General features: G+C 32.4%; 2 protein-coding genes across 2 annotated transcripts; one reads left to right on the top strand and one right to left on the bottom strand.

Annotated features, from left to right (window-relative positions):
* The first annotated feature begins 4,628 nt into the window (after window positions 1-4,628).
* Window positions 4,629-7,724, top strand: LOC112804562 (nucleoside diphosphate kinase 2, chloroplastic). The gene is made up of 7 exons (XM_025847559.3): window positions 4,629-5,030; window positions 5,122-5,178; window positions 5,364-5,450; window positions 5,816-5,896; window positions 5,987-6,099; window positions 6,230-6,279; window positions 7,476-7,724. The coding sequence occupies exons 1-7, from the start codon at window positions 4,782-4,784 to the stop codon at window positions 7,541-7,543; spliced, it is 705 nt and encodes a 234-aa protein (XP_025703344.1). The 5' UTR covers window positions 4,629-4,781; the 3' UTR covers window positions 7,544-7,724.
* A 159-nt stretch (window positions 7,725-7,883) lies between these two features.
* Window positions 7,884-8,871, bottom strand: LOC112804546 (uncharacterized). The gene is made up of 2 exons (XM_025847558.3): window positions 8,627-8,871; window positions 7,884-8,525 (listed from the first exon to the last, which is right to left on the bottom strand). Exons 1-2 carry the CDS (start codon window positions 8,718-8,720, stop codon window positions 8,074-8,076), a joined length of 546 nt encoding a protein of 181 aa, XP_025703343.1. The 5' UTR covers window positions 8,721-8,871; the 3' UTR covers window positions 7,884-8,073.
* Window positions 8,872-12,607: the final 3,736 nt, after the last annotated feature.

Raw genomic sequence — 12,607 nt, 5'->3', positions numbered from 1 at the left:
TTTGAATCCGCCTGACTGAGATTTACAAGATGACCATAGCTTGCTTCATACCAACAATCTCCGTGGGATCGACCCTTACTCACGTAAGTTTTATTACTTGGATGACCCAGTGCACTTGCTGGTTAGTTGTGCGAAGTTGTGAAGAATGTGTGTGAACCATAGTATTGTGCACCAAGTTTTTAGAGCCATTGATAGGAATTGTTCGAGTTGTGAAAAGTATGAGTAACAATTTTGCCTATCAAAGGCGGCCATGAATTCTAGTACCTCCCTTTTCATCTTTTCTTGCCCTTGAAGAATAAGATCAAGGGTGTCATCCATTGGAGATTGGGGTGGATAGGAGGGTTCATTGTTTTGGAGGAAGGGTTCATGATAGGAAAGTGGTTCTTCTTGGTAAGGGCATGGAGGTGGTGTGTATGGAATTTGTGGTCCTTAGGAGTAATTGTATTGAAATGTGGGTGGCTCTATGGATTTTCTCTCATAATGGTCACAAGGATGAGGTCAGGGTGATTGGTAATATGATGGAGGTGGATCATAGGAAGGTGTTTGGTGGTAAGGGCTTGTGAGCAAGGTGGCTCAAAAATAGGTTGAGGAGGTGGTTCATAGGCATATGGTGATGGTTGTTAACAACCACAATGAGGACCACCACATCCATTAGATTGATATGCATTAGGAATTGAATTATACCTATAAGAGACCGGAGGAGGCTGTTGCCAAGAGGAGTGATCAATTCCTTGAGGCTCCTCCCATCCTTAATTGTTCCATCCTTGATGCATATTCTCATCAAAATTCCCATTTCCTATAACATAATTTGAACCAAACTCATAGCCAAAATGAGAATTCATAGTAGCAAGAGAAAATAAAAATAAAACTAACAAGAAATAATGAAAATAAACTCCTAAAACTAGCAACAACTAACAAAGAAGCATATTCACAATATTCACATATATACAATAACCAATAACAAGGCACACGTTGTAACTCCCCGGCAATGGCGCCATTTGATGGAAGGTTTTTGTCAGTAAAGAATTTCTCAATGAAATCTCGTTGCAAGTATAGTTCTAAACCAATAAACAATCCTCACATCGAAATTTAATTTGTTTGTCACAAGAACAAACCCCAATAAAATAATCGAAATATTTAAACCTTAGGTCGTCTCTCAAGAAATTGCAGGGAAGTGTGCTCAATTATTGGTTATGGACTATATATTTTGGCGTTTTGAATAAGGGACAAGAAATGTAAATGACAAGAAATTAAATGAACTCAAATGGTAAAAAGGTCTTGGCAAGGGTTGATGGTTAAGGATCTTTATCCTTGTTACTAACCACAACATGATAATTGCAAGGATCAATCTCATTAAGTCATCTTCTAACAATTGAAGGAAAGTCAAATGAGCTACATTAATCCTAGTCCATAAGTCCTAACCATTCACTAATTGAATTAGTGAAAGCTAAAATCAATGGATACCAATCATCAATCACTTGGACATTAGCAACTCAAGTTTACCTAAATTACCATCCCAAGCCAAGAACACAAAAATCTACTCTAACATCCTTTCAAGCATTTTATCAAACACTTGGAAGGCATAAAATAAAAGTATAATAAAATGACAAGAAATATAAAATCTAACACTACCAAATGCAAAGAAATAACAATGACAAAACAATTAAACAATAAAAGAACATAAAACATGTAATTGCATTCAAGGAAATCAAAATCAACAAAGTGCTCATAAATATGAAAGTAGCAAACTAGAAGAAATTAACAAGAAGAACTCAGAGAGTAAAGATATAGCAACAAGAAATTGCAAGGAAAAGTAAATGAAATCAACAATTAAAACCTAAATCTAAGAGAAATTAACCTAATCTTAACCTAATTCTAGAGAGAAGAGGGAGCTTCTCTCTCTAGAAAACTAACTAAAGGCTCATCATAACTACACTATGTGCTCCCTCCCCCCCCCCCATAATCCTTCTTGAATTTTGCATGTAATAGCCTCAAAAATGAGTTGGATTTGGGCCTGGGAAGCTCAGAAATCTCCCCTAGCATTTTCACTTTAATGAGGTCACGTGCGAGCTGCGACGCGTATGTGTTGCTTAGCTTTTTCTACTCACACGTACGCTTCATGTCACGCGTGCGCGTCAATGAATGCACACCAAATCCTTGATTTTCCATGAATTCTCCACTTTGCATGCTTTTCTCTACACTCCTTTGATCCATTCCTAGCCTTTTCAACCTGAATTTACTAACAAACACATCAAGGCATCTAGTCGAATCAAAGGGGATTAAAATTAGCAAATTAAAGGGCTAAAAAGCATGTTTTTATACTTAAGTGCAAATTAAGGGAGAATTACAAAACCATGCTATTTCATTGAATAAATGTGAGAAAAGTTGATAAAACCCCTAAATTAAGCACAAGATAAACCATAAAAATGGGATTTATCAACCAATCAATTAGATTCCTCAATCAATCAATTGAATAGGTAATAAAATTAATTGACTAGAAGAAAATCTGAACTTTTGCTCGTAAAACAACCCATTATTATAAAAGAAAAAACATTTTCATTCACTAACTACTCTGTTACTTGAATGAAAAAATTGATTGTGTTTCTACAAGTTGTAAAAAGAAAATAATTTTTATTCATTAACCAATTAATTACTTGAATAAGAAAATCGATTTTTTTTTATAAATTGTGATTTCTCCGACTACAAAAGATACATATCTAGCAATTGATAAAAGATGATCATAGTTGCTAAAACAAATCAATATTCATAATAGAAAGAAATTCATAAATAATTACAATTATAGAATTAGAAAATTGAGAAATAGATTGATAATAGATTATGAAATTATTAATCTTAGGAATGAAAAAGATAAGATTAGAGTTTCAAATTCAAAATAAAATTAAAAAAATTGAAAATGAATACTAATAAAACATCAAATTATTAATGATAGAATTAAAAGATAAGATAGATGATGAATAATAAAATAATAATTTATAAAATATAGAATATATTTTATAACTAAATAATATATAAAAAGTTAAATAATAAATAAGATTAAAAAATAAATATTTAACAATTATTAAAAACTTAAAAAATAATTTTGATACTGAAACTATTTAATAATCTATATGTTCTGGAGCATCAAAATCGAATCCTTTTGTATTACTGATATAGAAAGTGTAATACAAAATTTGTAGAATTATCTTGAGAAATAATACATGTTATTTTCTCCTTTATTTTTGCCCTTTTTTTTCACCAATTAAATCTCCTAAGAGGAAATAACTTTTTATCTACTTCTAAAGAATTGATTAATTGTTTCTAAAAGAAGCATCGACAAACAATACAAATAAAAACTTTTTTTTAAAAAACAATATCAATTATTATTTCTCCCAAAATTTAATTTCAACTAGCTAGTAGGACCTTTTTCCTTAAAAAGAAAATAAGACATATACTTTTATTTATAACAACACTTTTAGTTTTGTAAATATTTAAGTTACATAGTTTTACTAGTGTAATAAGACATAATTAAATATTTATATTTAATATTTTTTAGAAATTACCACTTAGACAACTAGAAAGTTTCCGTTGTAATTTCTCTCCTCTTATAAAAATGATAAATTATATTTTTTGTTTTTAGATTTTGTCAAAATTTTAAAAATACTCTTAAATTTTATTTTATTTTAATTTTATTTTAAAATTTTTTATTTATATCAAATGTATCTCTAATAACTAATTTTTTAAGAAATTCAGAACTAATTCATTAATAATTTCACAAAGACAATTTTTTAATATAAACAAGCTGGTTCTTAATTGTCAAGTATTATTGATACATTAATTTTAAATTTTTTAAAAATTTAATTATCAGAGATATATTTAATATAAATCAAAATTTTTTAAAACAAAATTCAAATAAAATAAAATTTAAAAATATTTTTAAAATTTTTAGCAAACTTTAAAAATAAAAAAATAAACTTTACCTTCATAAAAATGATTCATGTGTCTATAAAGCATACTAACTTTTATACAATAATTATTAACTATTTTAGATAAATTACTTCCTACGATTTGTTAATAAATGATTATACAAATAACATTTTCAATGGGTGTGTTCTAATATCATTTCTAACATTTGAAATATATTATTTTTAAAATATTTTGTTTTTTTCCATTTTTTAATTAAAAAATATTTTTTAAATATCTTTTTTTTGCATTATTATTATTATTATTATTATCTTTTTTTTTTTTTTTTTTGTTATTTCACTATCATGTAGCTACAACAACCACAATTTGTATTTATGGAAAAAGATATAATAGAAAAATAATATTTTTAAAAATTTATTTTAATATTTAACTTAGAAAAAAATTAAAAATTATGTTAATGTTAGAGATTAAAATAATTTATTTTTAAAATAATTTTGTATACTTGTATGATTTTAAAGTTATATTCCAATTTTTTAAACAAAATCTTAAACTTCTAAGAATCCAACACAGAACAAATAGGTTCTTTAATTTTTACATACAGTAAATATATTTAGTCCATTAAACTATGCAGTTTGAAATATTTTAACCTAAATATAACAATTTATTACCGTATAAATTTATGATCAAATTAAGTCAAAATTATTCAATTAGAGTATAAAATTTGCAAAAGTCAGCTGTCTTTTTTTTCCCTTTTCAAAATTCCAAACTCCAAATTCCAAACAAGAAATAGAGGTACCGTTATCTTTATTCTCCGCCCGAATTTCATTTGTTTGCCTGAGCGAAGAGCCGCAGAGAGAGAGATGGAAGGAGTAGTAGTGTTTGGTGGAGGCAGAGCTGTTGCTGCCTCTTGTGTCTCTTCCTCTCTTCTCCGACCAACCACCACCAAGTTCACCGTTTCAGCCTCCACACGCCGACACCAACACCAACACCTCACTGCATTCCCTTCTCATTCCCATCTTTTCTCTTCTTCTTCTCCGTATGCCAAATCCCTTCGCGCCAAAACCGCTTCCAACCCCTGCATCTTCCTCCCACACCTAATTGCTTCTCTGGTTTGCCCCTCTCAATTTATTTATTCATTCATTCATTTATTTATCATCGCCTTATTTTGTCAGTGCTTCTTGTTCTTGTTGTTATGTGCAGGAACAGGTTGACCAAACTTACATAATGGTCAAACCTGACGGTGTTCAACGTGGCCTTGTAAGCCTCCTACTTTTTTTTAACTGCTTTTGGTCAAAGGCCCGCTGAATTAAAGGGATTTTTAATGGAATTTGAAGTTTAAGCTTAGAATTATTTATTTACTTATATGATGGATTCTTTTTCTCTTTGTTCTACGGGTTATTGGTTCTTGCAATACTGAATACTTTGTTGTTGAACTGGTTTAGGTAGGAGAAATTATTTCTAGGTTTGAGAAGAAAGGGTTTAAGTTAACTGGCTTGAAGCTCTTCCAATGCTCAAAGGAATTAGCTGAGGTTTGTACTCGCTGAAAATTCAATCAATGCTTGTATTCTGTATAGTAAACTAGTAATGTTGTATATCTGATGTTTTCACACAGTTAAGGACAATTGTTTAGTTATTGTTCTTATTAGCGTTTAGCATATACTAATTGCATATGATGGTTATTGTATGAAATACAACAATTTGGAGTGTTTGAATAATGATATCTGACCATCCAATACACCCATCTCATTGGATCCAAGTTCTCATGATTGATATGCTATATTGTATGATGTGAACTTACTTCACATGTTTGCATTAATGTTGGTTCTATCTAGCTTATGGCTTTTGATATGCTATTTGCACTCTTAAGGCTTAGTGCTGCTGTGTATGGTTCCAGGAGCATTACAAGGACCTAAAAGGAAAGTCATTCTTCCCTAAGCTGATTGACTATATTACTTCAGGTCCTGTTGTGTGCATGGTATGATTCTGGCCTGCCCATTTTCGCCTACTTTTACGAAGTATATCTGTTGAATTCTTCTGGTTTTGATATAATGTTGTATTTTGCAAGGCTTGGGAGGGTGTTGGAATAGTGGCATCAGCACGTAAACTTATTGGAGCTACAGATCCTCTACAAGCTGAACCAGGCACAATAAGAGGAGATCTCGCAGTTCAAACAGGAAGGTAAATCCCCTAATGCTGTACAATCTGACTTGTTACTTTCGAGGGCCTCCAGTCAATTAAGGTGTGGAGTATATGTATTTCTTGTTGATTGAGTCTCAAGAATGATGAGTTTATGACGAACTTGTGGCAGGAACGTTGTTCATGGCAGTGACAGCCCTGAGAATGGAAAGCGGGAAATAGGTAAGGCCCCCATTGCCATCCAGTGTAATCCAAATCCTTGCAACACAAATGTTATATGAATTTTGAAAGAGAGAATAGAAAAACTCTCCAGTAATTTAAACATTAGCAGGTTTCAGAATCAAGTGTTTTGGTCGCAGTTTACAATAACACTGAATTTTATTTGCTGTGAACTAGCATCAGTCTACATTTTAATTAGCGAGTATCAAATGATGTCCCATTTCTCAATCACTTATAGTTGAAAGATTGGGATTACTAGTTATAGATATGTGATGCTTGAACTTCATGGCTGGCTAGCATTTTAGGTACTGGAAACTCTTGAAGTATCAGGAAATTTTAGTTACTGGAACTCAATGTCCAGAAAAAGAGGTTGGATATTAAAATGAAATTAGGGTGCATCAAGTTGAATAGGTGATCATGAGGGAGAGAAGAAAATATTACAGGAAAGAAGGGTGAATGAGGTGCTAGCCACCTGTAACAGTAGAGAATAGATAATCAATACACTTTGGACTGTGTTTCTGTGGTAATGGTATTTAGTATTTACTATTATCCATATCGTCAGTTTTATTTTTCACCTGGTCTTTTAGAGAATTCGAGTTCAAAGCTGTTATCAAGTTCACCGAAAAATGCTGATATTGTTCAATCTCTAGGACAATACGACAAATATGGACTCATCTTGATTTTGGGTGCTTTCTTCAATAAATTAATAATATATATCCAAATAGGTTCCTAAGAAATTTTGTATCGGACATTTTCGTCCCCAAAAAAATTTATTACATTGAGATGCCTAAACTTTACAAAAGTAAGACACATAAGTCTTTCTGTCACACTTTTGAGGACTTATTTGTCCAAGTGAAAATAACAGGTCAGACTAAGGTAGGGACTTATATGTCTTACTTTTGTAAAATTAAGGGGATCTTAAAATTTTGTTGGGAACAATAACGTCGGGCACAAAATTCCTTAGGGTCCTATTTGAGCATATACTCATAAATTATTGATGTTGTAGCACACAAATTGTATTGCTAATATCTTGAAAATCTCTTTGCAAACAGAATAACCTGTTCTGTTAGATAGTAAATGGTTTACAAATTACAGTTGAACTGGACATGCTTTTAGAAATAACGGGTTTGAGAATTTGTGCTGTAATGTATGTTATGTATAATAGCTCATTAACCACTCGTTATTTCCATTTGTGGCAGCTCTATGGTTCAACGAAGCCGAATTATGCCAATGGAATCCTGCCCAAGCGTCATGGCTAAGAGAATAATAAATTGCAGAATCTCATGTTCAATGATACTTGCAGTTTCAGAAGAGTTCAATAACCTCGTCAATTGTTTCAGTTGTCAATGTTGCTACATTAACTTTCCTGAATAAACAGTCGCTCAGAAATTTTGTATCACTGCATTAATTTCACAGATTAAACAGTTTCCCAGATACCTTTTTGAATTCTTGCCCTGGTTCTGAATTTTGAATTTGTCAAGTACATTCTGTTAACCTCTAATTAGATCAAATTTGAATGGGAGGTTCTGTTTTAACCAAAGCAAAATAAACAGACATATCCAACCGTTGAAATAAAAAAAATGAAATTTGCACTATAAAATTGCATGTGAAGATAAAAAGGACGATGTTATCATTGAGCAAAAATTCAACGGATACAGCCAATAAGATTAAATATTCTGAAAGCTTTATGACATGTTGCAGATTAATTAACTAAGATACAATACAACAGATAGAAGCCTTGGAAAATGTAGGCATGAGACATGGCAGAATAGACCATTTTTCAGATCATAACTTTCTCTATTTGGAAAATTCACAAACATCTGAATATTGAAGATCACTCTCCCCTTCACTACTGCTATGTAATTCAACTGAACTCGATGAAACAGATCCAGAACTACCCTCCTTTGCCGAGACCACCTCGCCACAAGACGAGACACTGGAATTACTAGGTTCCTTAACTTTAAAGAAACGAAGAATGGAAACATTATTGTGACTTCCCTGTCCAGTGTTGTTCCCAGTACAAGCAATATCACTTGAAGAGCAATCAGTGTCCATCATAGTTATCTCAGTTATTATATGATGCTGGGAAATTGAAGCACTTGGTAGATTGTTGCAATTATGGGTCATATCTGCTTCCTCAACGCAAGATGAACTAGCTGAAGAATCATCCCTAGATTCATCCATTTCTACAGCTTGTGCACTTACATCGCCACGTTTAGCACCAAGCTTTAGCTTCAAAAGAGTAGCTTCTGCATAAATAAAATAAAAATTGTGAGAATAATTTAATAAGATGAAGAAACTCTAATCTATGAAAAACAGGAAAAAGCGTAAGTAAAGGGAAAGAGAGTACCGTATATAGAGAAGGAGTCATCTTTGAGAATCTTGGAAGGGGAACCGTCTAAGGTGTCCAGGGACGAAGAAGCGGCTCTGATCCGACCAAACATGGTTCTTCTCTCTGCGATAGGTGCGGGTTGGTTCGGGTCGGGTACCCACGGGGAGCGGGGGTGAAGAGAAATATATAGAGACCGAAGCAGGTTTTGGGATTGGCTTTCACATATTGTGGCGCGCTTTCAGATTCAATTGTGAAATTAAAGCGCCAATCCTGCTTTGAGAACTTATTTTCATGGAGGCTATCGTTTCATTTTGCTTTTTGTTTATGACAAATTTAATAACAATTAGAATTAACATGTTAATTAATGGAAAAAAAAATTGAGTAATTTTATACATCTAAATTTTTTTATACATCAAGTCCAATTAACTTAAATATTAAAACTTGAAATAATACTAGCTATAATTGATTTTTGTTATATTAGACTAACTTAATTAAACTTGGTTAACAAAAAGATTTGAATGTGTAGCCTTATTCAAAAATTATATGTGATTTTCAAAAAATGGCGATTGAGAGAATGAATCATCTTAATTCTTTTTTTTTGATTGTTTTATAAAGTGTGATCTTTTACTTTATCTTCTTTGAGTGGGATAAAAAAAACATATGACAAAAGATATTAAATGATAAAATATCACATTTTATTAAACAATTGTAGAAAAAAAATTAAGAGGATTCACTCCCTATTTTAGGCACTTTTTCAAAATATGGGGACAAATTCAAATAAAGAATTTGCAGTAGGCGAATTTTAGGGCAATGTACTGAGATAAAATAAATATGAGAAACATTTACGTAATTCCAACAATTGAAAAAGGTTTACGTGCATGTGCATTTTTATTATTATATAGTTTTTAAATTACATGTAAACTGTGTCAGGCTGCAACGGTTTACGTAGGGAAAGGTTTGAAGGTAAATCATGAGAGCTCACCACGGTTTATATACGAAACAATATGAGCAAAAAATCCTCTAGCCGGTTTATGAAGTATTTTTTAAACTCAAAAACTCTTATAGGCTGTCACGGTTTATGAAGAGAGGAATTCTATATATATATATATATATATATATGAGCGAGATTGAAGCTGCTCAAGAGATCATTATCAAGGAAGCTGCTCAATAAATGTATTCTTATTATTTTAATTTTTTAATTTAAATAAACATATTTGTATTATTTTAAATAAAATTTAAAATTAATATTAGTAAGTTTTTTTAAAATTTTGTTAAATTTAAATCAACGTACTCATCTTATTTTAAATAAGTATATTCTTTTAATTTGAAAATAATATGAATGTATTTAAATAAAAAGTAATCACTGGTATTTTTTAAAAATCGAATAAATATAATTAATCATATGAGTACAAAATAATACGAATACATACAATTTTATAAATCATTAATTTAAATTATATCCATTTAAAATTTAAATTACAAACTAATACAAATTTTATAATTTAAAAATCTAATTATTTAAATAAAATTAAATTGATTAAAATTTATAAAAATATACTAATACAATTCAAATCATATTAAAATGTAAACAAGTTTGCTGAGTCCATAAACAAACTTTATGTAAATAAATAAGTTTAGTCAATGTGTATATTTACGTAAAGTTTGTTTATGGACTCAGCAAACTTGTTACGTGCATGTGCATTTCTACTATTATGTAATCCGTGGGAGCCAACCACGGTTTCTACTTTCTACATAAACCGTGGCTACCAGGGACGAATTACTTGTGAATGAAAAGCATTATAAACTGTGACAAGCTACCACGGTTTACTAAGGCTTCCAGATGTACATAAAACGTTGTGACCAGCAACGGTTTATGAAGGAGTTCATATGGCCATAAACCTTTATTAGTTGCAACGGTTTATGAGGAGTGAAATTTTATATATATATGTGGTTGAGATTCAAGCTGCATAAGAGATCATTGTCACAATAGCAAGTGAGGAAGAGAGTTTTCTTATCTTAGTGCATTGCTCTGGGAAAATCTAAAAAAGCAAAAGATATGGTGTGAAGTTCACTGACAGAGAACCACTGAGTGTTTTCATCAGTTCATCAAACACTTTGTCAGATTTGAAAAATAACATCTTGCAGAAGGTTGGGGTGTTTGGTAGCAAGTGGGTGAAGAAGCTATTTTACAAGATTTCCATCGCAGTTGTCTCGACCGGTGTTAAGTATGATACGTTTATGCTAGCGGCTGATGAAGATATTAGGGTTCTGTTCCATTGTGTTAGGAGTTTTCTAGAGGTCAGAATACATGAGTTATTTGGTCTGTCGTAAACCTGCACCCTGGGAGGTGCCTGGGACGACCCTCTATGACGGGCCTCCTCAGTCAACACAATCGGCCTTGGATACTGAAATGCAACATCTGGGGATAGAAATCTATGGGCCACACGACACCACCAGTCCAAGTACTCAGCTGATGGACCGGTATGACTGAATAAAGCCGGTTCTCCTAATGCTGATGCCACTCCTGATAATATCTGGGGAACCATCGGTCCGCACCCTTGCCATCCTTCGCATGTAGCCAATCTATGTTCAGAGCTGCTTGAGGGAGATGCTGAACACCACCGAACTGAGGTAGCACCCTATCGACCTGATGCCACTCAATCGCAGCAAAATAAATCAGGCTAGTAATGGCCGTCCATAGCCTACGGTGCTCGTCAACTAGTATCTCTGGATGAATAACAGCAGCAACCTCGGCAGAAGAATAAGGCTCCCACACAAATTGTATCGAAACAGTAACAGTTTCGTCAGACCATCACATTTAACATAAACCAGTCCAACTAAGAGCAATAACTAAATGACTCACATCGTAGACACGCAATCAATCCAAAGAAAGGTGTGCAGACACCACTCTTTGATCCCCTGCATCGTTTCTCGATAGATATGTAGCCCACCTACAATTTTCATTGAAATGATGTCATAACAAAGAAGAACACATGATGTTGAACAAGTTATGAATCAAAAATATTAAACCGTACCTGGATGCAAGCGAAAACCCGAATCCATCAAACCCACTAGGCCTCAAAGTGGGAAACCTTCAGAAAATCCAAGATTGTAGAAGCTGTAGTGGTCCGGCCAAGTTAACAACGTTTCTGTTTGTCCCACGACAAAGACATCTATACAACCAGGCCAGTGCCGCCGAGCCCCAGCTATATCTGCCTAAGTCGTCCAACGATGTCAAATAAGGCAACCAGTAAAGGTGGACCTGGTTTGCATTCTTGTCCGCAAACAGCTGAGAGGACAACAGCATCATAATATAAGCACGTGCGTATATACGCACGGTCTCATCACTAGCATCTGCTGGGAGAACCCAGAACCTCTCATGGAACCATGTGTAGCACATTGTCATCTGCTTGACTTTACTTTGTGGAGGTATAATTCGGTCTCCAGATATGGTATAATCCGATCGTGTAAAGGCATATTCGGTTGTCTCCTAATGCCGCTAATAACCCTAGTAGGCTGCAAAATGTGGCTAACAAAATCCCTCAACATATGACCAATACTAATAACATCAAACATAATTTAAAAAAAAAATTATTAGATACCTCACATTGGTTTTCTATTTTCTCTAATGATAGTAATAACAATCACGAAGCAATAGGAATAACAACAATACCAACAGGAATAATTCTACTAACAATAACAATAATTATAATACTAACAGCTCCCATTACTAATAAAAATAAAAGTAATAATAATAACTACCATTATAATAATAGTAACAAAAATAATAATAGTAACAACGATACTACTGCTACTATCAACTCATAATAACAATAAAAATAAAAGTAATAAAATAATTTTACTAATAACAATCATAATAATAATAATAGTAATATAAATAACAATAATAACAATAATAATAATAATAATAATAATAATAATAATAATAATAATAATAACTAACCTCTTCATCGATGTATCCAGCCACGTGAGCAATGC

The sequence above is a fragment of the Arachis hypogaea genome, chromosome 1, assembly GCF_003086295.3.
Source record: "Arachis hypogaea cultivar Tifrunner chromosome 1, arahy.Tifrunner.gnm2.J5K5, whole genome shotgun sequence".
Taxonomy (NCBI): Eukaryota; Viridiplantae; Streptophyta; class Magnoliopsida; order Fabales; family Fabaceae; genus Arachis; species Arachis hypogaea.
Note: the sequence above shows the minus strand (reverse complement) of the source record. Positions and strands in the feature narration are given on the sequence as shown.

Bases quoted from the DNA above. Each gene is read 5' to 3' on its own strand.
- LOC112804546 (XM_025847558.3), bottom strand. From the start codon at position 8,720: ATGTTTGGTCGGATCAGAGCCGCTTCTTCGTCCCTGGACACCTTAGAC. The intron at 8,526-8,626 runs GTACTCTCTTTC...TTATTTATGCAG, and splicing joins TGACTCCTTCTCTATATACG to AAGCTACTCTTTTGAAGCTA.
- LOC112804562 (XM_025847559.3), top strand. From the start codon at position 4,782: ATGGAAGGAGTAGTAGTGTTTGGTGGAGGCAGAGCTGTTGCTGCCTCT. The intron at 5,031-5,121 runs GTTTGCCCCTCT...TGTTATGTGCAG, and splicing joins CACACCTAATTGCTTCTCTG to GAACAGGTTGACCAAACTTA. The intron at 6,100-6,229 runs GTAAATCCCCTA...AACTTGTGGCAG, and splicing joins CTCGCAGTTCAAACAGGAAG to GAACGTTGTTCATGGCAGTG.